Source organism: Leopardus geoffroyi, chromosome A1, assembly GCF_018350155.1.
Source record: "Leopardus geoffroyi isolate Oge1 chromosome A1, O.geoffroyi_Oge1_pat1.0, whole genome shotgun sequence".
Lineage (NCBI taxonomy): Eukaryota > Metazoa > Chordata > Mammalia > Carnivora > Felidae > Leopardus > Leopardus geoffroyi.
In genome coordinates, this window is record NC_059326.1 from 144,800,891 (window position 1) to 144,817,239 (window position 16,349).

General features: G+C 39.7%; 1 protein-coding gene and 1 long non-coding RNA gene across 2 annotated transcripts in view; one reads left to right on the top strand and one right to left on the bottom strand.

The window, feature by feature from the left end:
• CKMT2 (creatine kinase, mitochondrial 2) overlaps window positions 1-16,349 on the top strand; it is a 36,934-nt gene that overhangs the window by 18,953 nt on the left and 1,632 nt on the right. Inside the window, exons 3-9 of the mRNA XM_045497099.1 lie at window positions 97-295; window positions 1,774-1,869; window positions 2,244-2,465; window positions 4,580-4,665; window positions 5,534-5,657; window positions 6,347-6,481; window positions 7,614-7,739. Of these exons, the coding sequence (XP_045353055.1) occupies window positions 97-295; window positions 1,774-1,869; window positions 2,244-2,465; window positions 4,580-4,665; window positions 5,534-5,657; window positions 6,347-6,481; window positions 7,614-7,739 (988 nt within the window). The remainder of the gene's footprint in view (window positions 1-96; window positions 296-1,773; window positions 1,870-2,243; window positions 2,466-4,579; window positions 4,666-5,533; window positions 5,658-6,346; window positions 6,482-7,613; window positions 7,740-16,349) is intronic.
• Window positions 4,053-16,349, bottom strand: part of LOC123607698 — a 44,511-nt gene continuing 32,214 nt past the window's right edge. Inside the window, exon 3 of the long non-coding RNA XR_006716856.1 lies at window positions 4,053-6,595. This is a non-coding gene — a long non-coding RNA (uncharacterized LOC123607698). The remainder of the gene's footprint in view (window positions 6,596-16,349) is intronic.

A 16,349-nucleotide genomic window follows, 5' to 3' on the forward strand; every position in this document is an offset into this window, starting at 1 on the left:
AGAGAGCCTGGGGGAAGGATGGCCAGAAACAAAGCACTTTCCTTGGCCGCTTCCCTCAGGCGCTGCTCACTGAAAGCCTCTCTCGTCTGCATGCAGTGCGGACTACCCTGATCTGCGCAAGCACAACAACTGTATGGCCGAGTGCCTCACCCCAGCCATTTACGCCAAGCTCCGCAACAAGGTGACCCCCAATGGCTACACCCTGGACCAGTGTATCCAGACTGGAGTGGACAACCCAGGCCATCCCTTCATAAAGACTGTAGGCATGGTGGCTGGTGACGAGGAGTCCTATGAGGTAAAACTATTCGCTGCTGATTCGAAAGTGGGGGAGATGCTCTGGGTCCCAGAGTTCGCCTCTTCTCTGTGGGCCCCTGTTCTGCCTGCTCAGGAAAGGTCCCATAAAGGGCAGCCAGCATCAGCAGAACAGCTGGAATGTTCTGGACAAGGAGGTCTGTGGCTTCCCAGGGACAAGGCTTCTTTTGCTGCCACTCTAGTATCCCTCCCCTTGGAGGAATGAGTTGCGTGACAGCATGCTCGGAGACTGTCAAGGGGATGAACTGGTACAGAAAAAAAAATCTTGTAATTGGTGATGTACATTTACCAGTAAAACATTGGGGAATCGTGTGTTTGTGGCTAGACTTTATTGAGGAAGGAGGATGGTCTCTGTCTTTAGTTTTGGAGTTACTGATTGCACAGCCACTGGAGTCTCGGCTATCGAGTTCACCAAGTCTCTCCGAGAAATCCCACCGTCCCAGTGTCCTCATCCTTGAGGCAGAAGCGTAGAACGGCCTGCTGCTAGTGCAGCTCAGCCACCACACAGCCCTCTTCACAGAGCAGCCTCTCTGTCGCAGCAAATTGTAGGGAGACTTCTTTGTGTCCTTCTGTTGCAGGGAGCTGAAGGCAGTCCCCTGGGAAAACAGCTATCAAGAGGAGGGCGGGCGTCCTCCTAAATAAACCAGACGGGTAGCTCACTCACATACAGCACTGCACTACTCTGGGCTCCCAGAGTTTCAGACTGGAGCTGGCTCCCTGGACCTAGCATGCTTCCCCACCCCTGGCCTGCCCACTTCCCATAGTTCCCAAATGCGGCAGGAACCCTGTTAGGACTTCTCTTAATGTTATTTTCTTAAAGGATATATCTGAAGTTTTTATTAAAAAAGAAAGAAAGAAAGAAAGAAAGAAAGAAAGAAAGAAAGAAAGAAAGAAAGAAAGAAAGAAAGAAAGAAAGAAAGAAAGAAAGAAAGAAGAAAGAAAGAAAGAAAGAAAGAAAGAAAGAAAGAAAGAAAGAAAGATAGATAGATAGATAGATAGATTTGGCACCAGATAGTTTGGGCTGGGGATGGACTTCACAGGGTGAGCGCTCCCAGATTTGCCCTGACTGTTGCTTGTAGTGCAGCCAGCTTTCCATGAATTTATTATGTTGCTTACACTCTAGAAACTGATCATCCCTTTGGACCACAAAACTGCTTGTGTCAGCTTCTTTGATCTCACAGAGGCAAGAACTTGAGGAAAACCCTCAAATTTTAAACACAAGATTTTCTTGCTTAGTCTCATGGCAGTGAGTTTGGCAGAATCACTGGGTGGTGGTATAAGCCTATTATTATTATTGATAACCATCAATCCACTCACGCCCATCTCCTGCATGGTAGTCCTGAGAATTACAGAGGAGGGCATCAGCTTTGGCCCTGAAGGTAGAAAGGGGTAAATGAAAGGAATGACCTTGCAATAGATGAACGAATTAAAGAGGAAACAGGTGCATCTTCCCTCCTGCAGGTGTTTGCTGACCTTTTTGATCCTGTCATCAAACTAAGGCACAATGGCTATGACCCCAGGGTGATGAAGCACCCCACGGATCTGGATGCATCCAAGGTAGGTTGCAGCCCCCTGTGTACTTTGCCGGGAAGCTGGCCTGCCAGAGCCTGAAGTGAGGAGCACCTGACAGGAGGGTGGTGTTGATCACTGAGAATTGTAAGCCTTTCCCCAAGGGTTTTTTTGTTTTTTTGTTTTTTTTAAATCCCAAAGCTAGTGCGGTAAAGGATTCCAGATGGCGTTGCATAAAGTAGCTCTGCCCCTTGTGTATAAGGCTCCGCCCCCATAATTCCAAAATGTGCTCAGCATGTCCTGCACTGTGCCTGAGGGCCCCCTGTAGGGGACCCTGAAGGTCAGAGGGTTGGAACCCACAGTGGTTGTGGCAGGATGGTAGTCCGCAGCTGGCCATGGTAACCCTGTGCTCTGCTTGGCAGATCACACAGGGGCAGTTTGATGAGCGCTACGTGCTGTCATCTCGGGTGCGTACAGGCCGCAGCATCCGCGGGCTGAGTCTGCCACCTGCCTGCACCCGGGCTGAGCGGAGGGAGGTAGAGAATGTGGCCATCACGGCCCTGGAGGGCCTCAAAGGGGACCTGGCAGGCCGCTACTACAAGCTGTCTGAGATGACGGAGCAGGACCAGCAACGGCTCATAGACGTGAGTGGCCCTTGAACCACCTGACCCTGCCTGGGGTGGGGATGCGCCCTGAGCTCTAGTTGGTACAGTGAGGCCTCACAGGAAGCCTGCTGGGACTTCATCTTGTTTAGTGTAAGGAAGGAAGAGAAGGCCTTAAAACTGGAGATCAAGGGGCGCCTGGGTGGCTCAGTGGGTCGAGCATCTGACTTCTGCTCAGGTCATGATCTCATGGTTCATGGGCTCAAGCCTTGAGTTGGGCTTTGTGCTGACAGCTCAGAGCCTGGAGGCCGCTTCAGGTTCTGTGTCTCCCTCTCTCTCTGCCCCTCCCCTGTATACCCGCTTTGTCTCTCTCCCCCAAAAATAAACAAACATTAAAAAAAATAAAAAATAAACTGGAGACCAAGCCACAAAAGTAGTCTGTGGTTACAATCTGCCGAGAAAACTCCAACAAGGAATTGGTGGGTTGGGGATCCATGGGTGGGGGTTAATAGAGGATCGCCTTGCTTGTTGATAAATAGGAACAATTAAGTGTGGAAATCCTGTGTGTACCTGGAGGATGGTCTCCATTGACACACCCAAATAAAGTCCTGGAAAGTAAGAAAATCTGGAAAGGAAATTAGCCCTGACTCCCATTGGAGCCAGCTCTGGGATTCCTGCCGCCTCCATGAGTCCTCTAAAGCTTCACTCTAACGCTGGGGAAGACAAAAACCCAAGTCCTTATTTTCCCTTATTTTTTTTTTAGCACAGCTGAAAAAGGATGGCAATTTCAAAAGTAACTTTTTTTTAAGTCTATTTATTGAGTGAGTGCGGCAGGGGGGACATGAGCCAGGGAGGTGCAGAGAGAGGGAGAGAGAGAGAATCCCAAGCGGACAGTGCGGAGCCTGATGCAGGGTTCAATCCCATGAATCATGAGATGATGACCTGAGACAAAATCAAGAGTCAGACACTCAACTAGACTGAGCCATCCAGGTGCCCTTCAAGAGTAACTTTTAATTAAACTCTAAGGAAAAGCAGAAACCAGTATCTGCCATTTCAGGACATGCAATGCCACAAAATAAGTCCCACCGCCAAACCAGATGAACTAGCGTGCTTGTCTCTACAGACCACAGTCTCTTGGTCTCTGTAGCCATCAGGCCAACCCTCTGCTTGCTCTGTTAAGACAAGCCCAACTCTGCCTCAGGTAGCCACTTGAGGTTTCCAGCATCAGGTCACCAAGCCTGTTCCAATGTCTCCTACCCCTTTCACTCACAGATTATAAAGGGACTTCCCTCTCCATATTGTCTTTATTTCTTACTTCAATGTAATCATATTTGAATATTCATGTTCTTACTGTATACACACACTAAGAAAAATGCCAGTCTCTTGAGACTGATTTTGATATGAAGAGTAGTGTACTGTTGTTAAAGGCACAAACTTGGAAGTCCTACAGGTCAAGTTTGAATCTAGGCTCTGTCACTTCCTAGCTGCCTAATAGTAGGTAGGTTGTTTTTTTACTCTGAATCAGTTTTCCTCACTCATAAAATGATTATACTTGCCTCATAGTGTTGTGAGGATTGAAGAAAATTAAAAGCCTATTAATTAATATGCAAGCACAGACTTGGCACATAGTGACCACTAAATCAATGATAGCTATTTTTATTTACAAGTTATTTTACATCTCTAATACTTTGTAGTAGAAGGAATGATAATAAAAGAACCAGGAATGCCAGACACATAGAGAGAATGGTGGCTGTGGATAACAGACTTTTCAAGATAGTGTCCCTCACTCACGGCCTACTCTGTCAGGGCATAGCATTGGTGCTGGTGGGTAAACATAATCTATAGTGATTAAGTATTTCTATCTGGGCTAAGCTAACGGTTTTCGGCCTTAGCTGTACACTAGAACCATCTGACGAGCTTTTAAAAATCCCACTGTTCAGGCCACACCCCATAACAAGTAAGACAGTCTCTGGGGGAGGGCAGGAACTGGGTATTAGTATTTTTTACAAAGCACCCAGATTATTCCAGTGGGCAGCCAAGCCTGAGAACCACTGCCTGACAGACCTCAACCAAGTTGAAATTTGGCTGCGTAGCACTTGTCCTTGTGTCTGATCTCATCCATTTCTCCTTTCTGCTTTGTCCCTTTTGGCCTGCAGGACCACTTTCTATTTGATAAGCCAGTATCCCCTTTATTAACATGTGCTGGGATGGCCCGTGACTGGCCAGATGCCAGGGGAATCTGGTATGGACATAGCATTTTCACATTTGCAATGTGTGCAGAGGATTTCCTTCAGATCACCTGCTTGTCCTAACCTGCAGTTGACAGCATGCCTGGCTTGAGCTAAATGAAGACAGTATTTGGAAATTGTGTCTGTGTATAATACCAAAGTATTGTGATGTTTCTAACATGTGTAAGAATGTATGCTGGTTTATATGAATTATGCATGAGAAAAAGACTATTTTTAAGAAAAATTAGCTTCCTATTATTTGACCTCACAGAGAATCTGTTTCATGACATTAAAACAAAAGAGCAGAAAATGAAATATATTGAGGATTTAAGCAAAACCCTACAAGGAAGAATGGATATCGAGTATACACGTATTTTATCTTGGCCAACAGTCCTCAGTCCACTTTGATTCCTGTACTTTGGTAGGTTGTTATGATACTACCCAAAGGAGCGAAGTGTTCATGAGCACTTGCTCAGTGTGTGGGGACAGTAAGAATCTATGCAGCAAACATATGTGAAATCTTCTATACCCCAAACATCTTGGGTTGTAGATAAAAAAAAAAAATTAAGCAGCACAAGATTTTGGTTAAACTTATTAGGAGAATTAGTGTCAAAATCAAACGTTATTCATATTTGAATTATTGTCATCCATTATAATCTTGTTGGGCAAAAATATATCTTTAAGGGTTAGAGTTGGTCTTATTCTTCATTATGTCAAGGTAACATCATTTTGTACTACTTGTTCAGGCACAGTGGAAGAATTAGGGCCTTCTAGGAAATGAGGAAGGTGAAATGAAGCAATCAAGCTACAGAAGTAAAGGGAATTTTCATGTGTTGAAACAAATGTAGTTAATGTGCAACACCATATTTCTCTCTTCATTAGGCATAATTATGACAAGACATTTCTCATCTGGATTAATGAGGAAGACCATACCAGGGTAATCTCTATGGAAAAAGGAGGCAATATGAAAAGAGTATTTGAGCGATTCTGTCGTGGACTAAAAGAAGTAAGATGTTATCAGAGATTTCTGAATATTCATTAAAATAAAATCACATTTTCATTCTTGAAAGAAGACATTATAATGAATTCCAAAATGGGGCTAATATTTTCTAGGAATCATGGCACTCTTTGGGGGTAGGACTACCGGGTAGTGCTTCAAAAAATAGGTGACTGTTTTTTTGTTACTAGTAAGTTCCTATGCTTCCCTCCCCAGTCCAGCATGTTTTAGGGAAAAGTCTGTGGATCTTTAATTATTTTCCAATTTCTTTAACAGTGTTCTTGTCTATTCTAAGCATAGAGACAGTATAGGATGTAACTATGTTCATAAGTAAACTGACCACAACCTTACCTGCTGAGAAATCCTATATTCTCCTATTCTCACATGAAAAATAATAACAGCAACTGACATTTATTGAATATTTAGTTTGTGCTAGATACTGTATTCAATGCTTTACATGGGCATCTAATTTAATTGGATTGGGCCATTTTAATATTTTAATATTTTAAATAGTATTTAAATACTATTAATATTTTAATACTATTTTAATAATAGTAATATCATTTTCTATTAAGGAAGTAATACAAATTTACCTAAATTTCATTCACGCCAAACATACAGTACACAAATCTCTTCCTGGTGTTTGGGATGTAGTGAGTAGATGGATATTTAAGAGTTCCATTTGTTCATTGTTGTAGGTAGAACGCCTAATCCAAGAGCGAGGCTGGGAATTCATGTGGAATGAGCGACTAGGCTACATCCTGACCTGCCCTTCGAACCTTGGCACAGGATTACGGGCTGGTGTCCATGTTAGGATCCCCAAGCTCAGCAAGGTAATGTCACGTAGCCAATAGCCCTGTCGTGTTCCGTCAGGATAAGCTCAGGCATGCCTTCTTTGTGGAGGAAGAAATGGTCACTGATCATTCCTTAACCGTTACTTTCTGCACCTACAATAGAAAATAACAACAAAGGGTTAAGTTTACTTCAAAAGACACTTGTATCAGTTAGGACCAAAGGTTAAATGCTGTAAGAAAGAGATGTGGCTTCAAGAACACAGAGTTTAAATTCTCCTTCATGTTACAAGTCAGGATGGGCAGGCAGGCTGCTCTGCCCAGCCCCTTGGAGTTCCTTCCATCTTTTTCTCTCCTGGTACAGGGGTTTTCACACTTGAACCTGCAGACTCAAGGCTGGAGACTTGTAAAAACAGATAGCTTGGCTCACCTGCAATATTTGCATTTTTAACAAGTTTCCAGGTGATGCTATGCTGCTGGTCAGGGAACGGTACCTTGAGGACCACTGTCTTAGTGTCCCCTTTGCATGGTCACAATCAGGCTCATGTTCCAGCTTGTGCAAAGGGGAGAGAGGGTGTGTGTCCATGTAAAGATTTAAAGTCTAGGCCTAGAAGTGTGCACATCACTTGTGTTCATTCCACTAGTAAGAACTTAGCTAGTGGTTATTTCCTGAGCTCCATGTGTGTATTAGTAAGAAAAAGGATTCTGGTAGGCAAATAATACTAGCAAATCACATACTTTAAAACAATTTAAGAAAATGAGCTTCCTACCAAAAACAGAATGAAAATTATTCCAGTGTTAAGAAAATTATTTGATGTGATTTAACTTCATGATTTTAATTATACAGTGAAAACTATTATACACATGAATAATCAACTCACCAAAGCTGACACCCAAATGTCAGAAGTGATACAGAAGTTAGTAACAGCTCTGCTACCTTCTGTGTGACTTTGATTAAGTTAATTCCTTTGAGCCTTGGTTTCCTCATCTGTGAAATGAGAATTAAAGCAATACCTACTTCATGGTATTAGCATAGTGGCCTGGCACATAGTAAGTATGAGCTTAATAAATACTGTTACTGTCTCTTACAGTACATCTTTTCTAAATGAATGTGCCAATGCTGGTGAATCTGTTGTGCTTCTTATGACACTCTCAGTATTATCCCCTGTCCCAGGATCCACGCTTTTCCAAGATCCTGGAAAACCTAAGGCTCCAGAAACGCGGCACAGGTGGTGTGGACACGGCAGCAGTGGCAGATGTTTATGATATTTCCAACATAGATCGAATTGGTCGATCAGAGGTAACTAACATCTCTCTCACTTTCCAAACACGAGCTAAGAGTATTAGCCCAAGAGAAAAAGGGAATAGAGAAGTAGCCTAAAGAGCCTCGCCTTATTCACTAAAGAGCCTTGTCCTGAATCCTGTTAGTGTTTCATTCCATAGTACCGTTCCTACATGGGAAGTAACGGCATAAAGGTAAGCACAGCATAAGCTGAGAATGTATAGGCGAGTAAAGGAGTTCACAGTGGGACTGTTGTCAGTCCCTCACCCGAGAGGTATTCCAGCAATCTTTCAGCATTAGGAGCTCAGTTATGCAAAAGGATGGTGGTATTTTATCACTGTGATATCACGGAACATGTATGCTCTCTGAGGGTGGTAAAATAGTGGAATTTTCTTTTGATTCTGAACTTACTTTGGTGAAGGCCACATGCTGCATTTTTAGATCCTTGATAGTTTCTAAAATTTTATTTTGGGGGGCTAAAGATGGCAAATAATGTATACACTAGGTACATACAAGATTGTGCTCATAAAGTAAGATTCTGTGTATACATAGGATGAACAGCATTCATAAACTGTAGGTAGGCCGGGAGTGATACAGGAGATGAAGCATAAAGCACACACTTAGATAACATGCAGCTAAATCCTAAGCAAGTCCTGATCCCCGTAAGTCATACCAATTTATCTGGATATAGTCCTATTGAACGTATTATGCCCATTTTTAATTTAAAAGTCTCTTCCTCTTATAACATACAAATCTTAATAACTTATTGGCTGGTAATTAAATCTTTGCATTATTGATGCTCTTTCTTCTTCCTTGCCAGCTTTCAAATATTTCATTGCCTGTTGGTATCCCTACCAAAAAACTGAGAAAAGGGAAGGAGGAAACTCTCAAAACAAATCACCTTATGTGCTCCCACCTCTGGGAAAGTACTTGAGGAAGAAGGAGCTATAAATAAATACAGCTTCTGAAATTTACTGAATAATGTATAGTGTAGTGAATAAAGGAGATCTGGAGCCTAGGCCTATCTGCTTCTAATATTAACTAGATTTTTATTACTGGAAAGCAAGGCAGTCACCACCTAGAAACATTTTTTTAAGTCTATAAGTTAATAGGTGACCATTATAAAAGCTAGAAAAATGCCAAAAACATTTTAAAATAACACTACTTATTTAACTTAACACTAAGAAAACCATTGTGAACATTATTCTGTATTGTCTTCCATTTTTTAAATGATTGTTTTATGTAAAATTTATTTTTTGTATACTTTTATTCATATGAACAAATTTATTCATGAGTTTACAGCTGTTATTTAGGAAAACCGTGATTCTCCTTAATGTATCAGGTAAATCACCTTGCTCCAGATGAGTCTGGACTTCCTTTTTCTTTTGCTGCATCCATTGAACTTCACTCTTTTTTCCTGAGTACTGTGGAATCTGGTCATTTTGGGTTTTTTATTATTATTGAAGTATAGTTAACACACAATGTTACATTAGTTTCAGGTGTACATCGTTATTTGACAACTCCTTGTGCTATGCTATTCTCACCACAAATGTAGATATCATCTGTCAGCATAAAGTGTTATTATAATAACACTATATTCTCTTTCATCCTGTCACTTATTCTATAATTGGAAGCCTATACCTCCCACTTCCCTTCACCCATTTTGCCTCTGGCAACCACTAGTTCTCTGTATTTATGGGCCTATTTCTGGTGTGTGTGTGTGTGTGTGTGTGTGTGATTTTAGATTACACATATAAGTAAAATGATATATTTGTCTTCTTCTGATTTTTTCACTTATAATGCCCTCTAGGTCCATCCATATTGTCACAGATGGCAAGATCTCAGTCTTTTTTATGGCTGAGTAATATTCTATTGTATGTATGTGCGTATGTATATATACATATATCACATCTTTCTCTGTTCATCTATCAGTGGACACTTAGGTTGCCTCCATATCTTGGCTATTGTAAATAATCCTGCAAAAAATGTAGGGGTGGATATAATTTTTCAAATTAGTGTTTTTTGTTTTCTTTGGGTAAATACCAGTAAAGGAATTACTGGATCATATGGTGTTTCTCTTTTTTTTAATGATTATTTTTGAGAGAGAAAGAACACAAGTGCGGGAGAGGTGGAGAGAGAGAGAGACAGAGACACAGAGACAGACAGACAGGGTCTGAAGCAGGCCCTGCACTGTCAGTGCAAAGCCTGACAGCAGCTTGAACCCATGAACTGTGAGATCATCACCTGAGCTGAAGTCAGATGCTCAACCGAGGTGCCCCTGGTGTTTTTTTTCTCTTCTTTTCTTTTTTTTTTTTTTAAATGTTTATTTATTTTTGAGACAGAGAGAGACAGAGCATGAATGGGGGAGGAGCAGAGAGAGAGAGGGAGACACAGAATCCGAAGCAGGCTCCAGGCTCTGAGCTGTCAGAGCCTGACACGGGGCTCGAACTCAAGGACCATGAGATCGTGACCTGAGCCGAAGTCGGATGCTTAACCCACTGAGCCACCCAGGCACCCCGTCTTCTTTTCTTTTCCCTTCCTTCCTTCCTCCCTTCCTCCCTCCCTTCCTTCCCCCCTTTTGTGTGTGTGTGTGTGTGTGTGTGTGTGTGTGTGTTTACATTTTTAATGTTATAAGGAACCTCCAAACTATTTTCTACAGTGCCTGCACCAGTTTACATTGCCACCAACAGTGCATGAGGGCTTCTTTTCCTCTGAAATCCTCAGCAACATTTGTCATTTCTTGTCTTTATGATGCTGGCTATTCTGACAGATATACCGTATGATTGTGTTGTTTTGGTTTCCATTTGCATTTCCCTGCTACTCGTGATGTGGAGCATCTTTTCATGTGTCTGGTTGCCACCTGTATGTCATGCTGGGGAAAATGTCTATTCAGGTGCTCTGCCCATCTTTTAATCTGATTTGTTGTTTCATTATTTTAGCATAGTCTCAGAGGTTTGTTACTGCTTTTGTTTTATCTGCCAGAGGAGACCTATCCATGGATCTATTGCTGAGGCCAGTGTCCAAGGATTTACTGCTTAGGTTTTCTCTTAGGAGTTTTACGGTTCCATCCGTCACATTTGGGTCTTTAATCCATCTTGAGTTTATCTTTGCATATGGTGTAATAAAGTGGTACAGTTTCATTCTTTTGCATCCAGCAAATTTCTCCAGCACCATTTATTGACTATCTTTCCCCGTTGTATATTCTTGTCTCCTTTGTCTTTAGATTTACTGTAGTAAATCTAGTAGTTATATATAAAATTTATTGTTAAATTGGTTTCCATACAATACCCAGTGTTCATCCCAACAGGTGCCTTCCTCAATGCCCATCACCCACTTTCCCTTCTCCCCCACTCCCCATCAACCCTCAGTTCTCAGTTTTTAAGAGTCTCTTACGGTTTGCCTCCTTCCCTCTGTGTAACTTTTTTTTTCCCCCTTCCTCTCCCCCATGGTCTTCTGTTGAGTTTCTCAGGATCCACATATGAGTGAAAACATATGGTATCTGTGTTTTTTTGCCTGACTTATTTCACTTAGCACAATACCCTCCAGTTCCATCCATGTTGCTGCAAATGGCCAGATTTCATTCTTTCTCACTGCCAAGTACTATTTCATTGTATATATAAACCACATCTTTATCCATTCATCAGTTGATGGACATTTAGGCTCTTTCCATAATTTGGCTATTGTTGAGAGTGCTGCTATAAACATTGGGGTACAAGGGCCCCTATGCATCAGCACTCCTGTATCCCTTGGGTAAATTCCTAGCAGTGCTACTGTTGGGTCATAGGGTAGATCTATTTTTAATTTCTTGAGGAGCTTCACACTGTTTTCCAGAGCAGCTGCACCAGTTTGCATTCCCATCAACAGTGCAAGAGGGTTCACGTTTCTCCACATCCTCTTCATTTCTAAGCACTTTGTCTTGTTCCATGAATCTGTGTGTCTCTTTTTATGCTGGCACCATACTGTTATGATGACTACAGCCTTGCAGTACATCTTGAAATTTTCAATTGTGATACCTGCAGCTTTGTTCTTCTCTCTCAAGGCTGCCTTGGCTGTTCAAGGTCTTTTTTGCCTTCATGGAAATTTGTAGATTATTTATTCTTGTTTAGTGGGAAATTCTAGTGGTGCTTTGGTAGGGATTCTATTGATCTATATATAGTGTGATTTGGGCAGTATGGAAATTCCAATGATATTCAGTCTTCCAGTCCATGTGCATGGCATACCTTTCCTTTTGTGTAATCTTCAAATTTCTTTCATCAGTGTCTTCTAGTTTGCAGAGGATAGGTCTTTCACCTCCTTGGTTAGATTTATTCCTAGATATTATATTCTTTTTGGTGCAATTTTAAGTGGCATTGTTCTCTTAATTTCTTTCTGCTACTTTGTTATTGTATAAAATACAAGATTTCTGTATATTAATATTATATCGGGCAACTTTACTGAATTCACTTAATCTAGTAATTTTATGATGGAGTTTCTATGGTTTCCTGTGTACAGTACTATGCCATCTGCAAGCGAGTAGTGCCAGCTTTACTTCTTCCTTACCAATTTGGATTTTTTTTTTCTTGTCTGATTTCTGTGACTAGGTGCAGTACAGTATTATGTTAAATAAAAGTACTTCAAGTAGGCATCCTTGTCTTTTTCCTGATCTTTGAGGAAGAACTGTTTTTTTACCACTGAGTATGAAGATGATGTTTTTCTGTGGGTTTGTCATATAGGGCCTTTATTATGTTGAGGTCTGTTCTCCCTGAACTCACTTTGGTGAGTTTTTATTGTGAATGGATATGGTATTTTGTTAGATGCTTTGGTTTGCTTAGGGTGTTTATCCTCATTTTATTAATGTGTTATATACCATTATAATGTGTTATATATCAGGTTGATTTATGGATATTTATCCAATCTTGCATCCCTAGAATAAATCCACTTGATCATGGTGAATCGTCTTTTGAATGTACTGTTGAATGTGGTTTGCTAGTATTTTGTTGAGTATCTTTGCATCTATGTTCATTAGTGATACTGGCCTGTAGGTTTCTTGTAGTGATTTCATCTGGTTTTGGTGTAAGGGTAATGCTGGCCTCATAGAATGTATTGTGATGGTTTTCTTCCTCTTCTGTTTTTTGGTATAGACTCTTCTTTAAATGTTTGGTAGAGTTTGCCTGTGAACCCATCTGGTCCAGGAATTTTGACAGTTTTTGGTTACCTGCTCAACTTTGTTACTAGTAATTAGTCTGTTCAAATTTTTTATTTCTTCATGGTTCACTTTTGGAAGATTATATGTTTTTAGGAATTTATCTACTTCTTCAAAGTAATCCAATTTGTTGGCATATAATTTTTCATAGTAGTCTCATAAAATCCTTTGTATTTCTATGGTGTCAACGGTTACTTCTTTTTGATTTCTGATTTTATTTGGATTCTCTATTTTTCTTTGATGATTCTGGCTTATGATTTATCAATTTTTAAATCTTTAAGGAGGTAGTTCTTGGTTTCATTGCTTTTTAAATTTTTTTTTCTTGTTTTTAAGTCTCTTTTTCCTGCTCTGGTTTTTACGATTTTCTTCCTTCTACTCACTTTGGGTTTTGTTTGTTGTTCTTCCCTTACATATAAGGTTAGGTCATTTACTTGATATTTTTTATATTACTTGAAGTTAGATTTGTATTGCTATAAACTTCCCTCTTTGGGACACAGTGAAAGCAGTCTGAGATTTTTGACCCAGAGTTTTCATTTTCACTTGTATTCATATATTTTTTAATTTCCTCAATTTCTTTGTTGAGGAACATTGGTTGTTTAATAGCATGTTGTTTGACCTGCACTTGTGTTTTTTCTAGTTTTCTTGTAACTGATTTCTAGTTTCATACTGTTGTGGTTTGAAGAGGTGCTTGATAGGATTTCAGTCTTTTTATATTTACAGAGACTGTTTCGTGGCCTAACTTGTTATCTATCCTGGAGAATGTTCTATGTGCACTTGAAAAGAATGTGTATTCTGGTTTTGGATGGAATGGGTCCATCTGGTCTGATATATTGTTCAAAGCCACTATTTCCTTATTGATTTTATGCCTGGATGATCTGTCCATGGATTTGAGTGGGGTGTTAAAGTCCCTTATTATTGCATTATCATCAATGTCTACATTTATGTCTGCTAATACTCACTTTATTTAGGAATGGTGATGTTTGGTGCACAAATATTTACAGTTGGTATATCCTGTTGGACTGGTCCTTAGAACATTACATAATGTCCTTTGTCTCTTGCTTAGTCTTTGTTTCAAAGTCTGTTTTATCTGATGGAAGTATCACTGCCTGGTTGTTGTTTTGTTTTGTTTTTTGTTTTTTTTTTTTTTTTGAATTCCATTTATATGGAATGTCTTTTTTTTTTTTGCCCTTTCACTTTTATTTTGTATGTGTCTTTAGGTCTGAAGGGAGTCTTGTTTTTTATCCATTCCACCACCTACTGTCCTTTAAGTGGTATAAATGCTCCAATCAAAGTAATTATTGATAGATATGTACTTACTGCCATTTTGTCAACTATTTTCTGGTAGTTTGGTAGTTATTACCTGTTCCTTTCTTCTTCTCTTGCTCTTTCCTCAAGATTGATGACTTTCTTGTGTGTGTGTGTGTGTGTTCATCTATCTCTGACAGGTTTCTGGTTTGTGGTTACCATGAAGTTCCTATGTAACATTCTAAGTACATAGGAGATTATTAAATTGATGGCCACAGAAGTTTGAACACATTCTAAAAGAACTTGATTTATACTGCCCCCTTCGTGTTAATGTAACATAGACATAAAACATTTTATTTTGTGTATCCCCTTAGTTTTTTAAATATATAATTGATTTTGTTACTTTTGTCATAAAACTTTCATACCTGCTTTACAAGTGACTGCTCTACTGCATTTATCCATGTTTGCTTTAATTCATGACATTTTTTCCTTCCTAATTTTCTTGTAATTATGGCCTTTTACCCTTTAAGAAATCCTTTGAACATTTCTTGTAAGGCCAGTTTAGTGGTGATGAACTCCTTTAACTTTTGTTTGGAAAACACTCTCTCTTCAAATCTGAATGATAACCTTGCTGGATGAAGTATTTCTTGTTGGAGATTTTTTCCTGTCATACTTTGAATATATTAATGCCATACTCTTTTGGCCTGCAGAGTTTCTGCTGAAAAATCGGTTGATAGCCTTATGGGGTTTCCCTTATACATAACAGGTTGTATCTCTGGTTATGCATCATGGTTGTGGTATGGACGTCCATCTTAATGGAAACTATCTATGGTTCATCTTAATGGGAACTATGGTTTCTGAACCTGGATGGCTGTTTCATTCCCCAAGAAAGTTTTCAGCTATTATTTCTTAAAAATTTTCTGCACCTTTTTCTTTCTCTCATCCTTCTGGAACCACTATAATGCAAATGTTTGTTTGCTTGATAATGTTCAAGAGATCCTTTAACCTATCCTTATTTTTTAAAATTCTTTTTTCTTTTTGCTGTTCAGCTCTGGTGCTAGTACCCTGTCTTCCAGACTGCTTACCTGTTCTTCTGTATCCTCTAATCTGTTGATTCCACCTAATATATTTTTTATTTATTGCATTCTTCAATTCTGGTTCTTCTTTAGATTTTCTCTTTCTTGAAGTTGAGTTCACCTACTCTCCTCTCCAGTCTAGTGAGCATCTTTATGATCATTATTTTGAACTCTTGATCAGGTTGATTGGTTATCTGTTTCATTTAGTTCAGTTTTCTGAGGTTTTATCTTGTACTTTTGTTTGGAGTATATTCTTCTGTCTCCCAATTTTTTTGACTTTTTATTTCTCTGAATTGGGTGGAACAGCTACTTCTAAATTTGAAAGAATGGTCTTACGTATAGTTTTCCCATATGTAGACTGTGTGTGTGCCTGGTGACTGGATGGCTGCAGCTGTGGCTGGGATGGGCTGGGGTTCCCAAGGCACTCTGTGTTGGGGCTGCCCTGGGGCTCTCCAAGCACAAAGCATACCTTCTATTTTTTTTTTTTTTTTTGCAATTATTCAAACACCTCTTTTAAATAACAAAATTTAGTCATATATTTGTTACTATAACTGTTCCATCATGAGCATTTTCTTATAATAAGTATTTAAAAACATTTTTAGTGACAGTAAAGACACTCCATTATCTTTTTAATCTGATTTTTTGATATTTGACCATATCTATACATAATTCTATAACCATATCTATACATAACTCTAATCACAACTCTGATTATTAGTTAGGATATAATTTTAAGAAAAGAATTCCTAGGTTAAAGATGAAGGGACCTTAAGACCAAAGAAGATTTGTATCAAGATGGAGTCCTCGTGGCAGTCAACGAGAGAATCATCTCATTACAAACCCTCAAAAACACCAAGATAGGTCAATGAGATAAGTAAAAAAAATATGTGTTTCAATGACTAGTTTTCTGACTGAATCCTCTTTTGGGGTTCAGTTTCCTTATGCATGAAAAGGTGTGGGGAAGGGACTACAGTCAATCCTACCTAAGGTATGTTCAGCTGTAACAATAATCCCTTCCATCCTTGCTGTTCATTCTTGAGTTCTTATCAAGCATTTTAATGCTGTCTGGAATTAAGTAATTGCATACTATCAGAGTTTGCATTTCTTGAAAAAAAAATTTTTTTA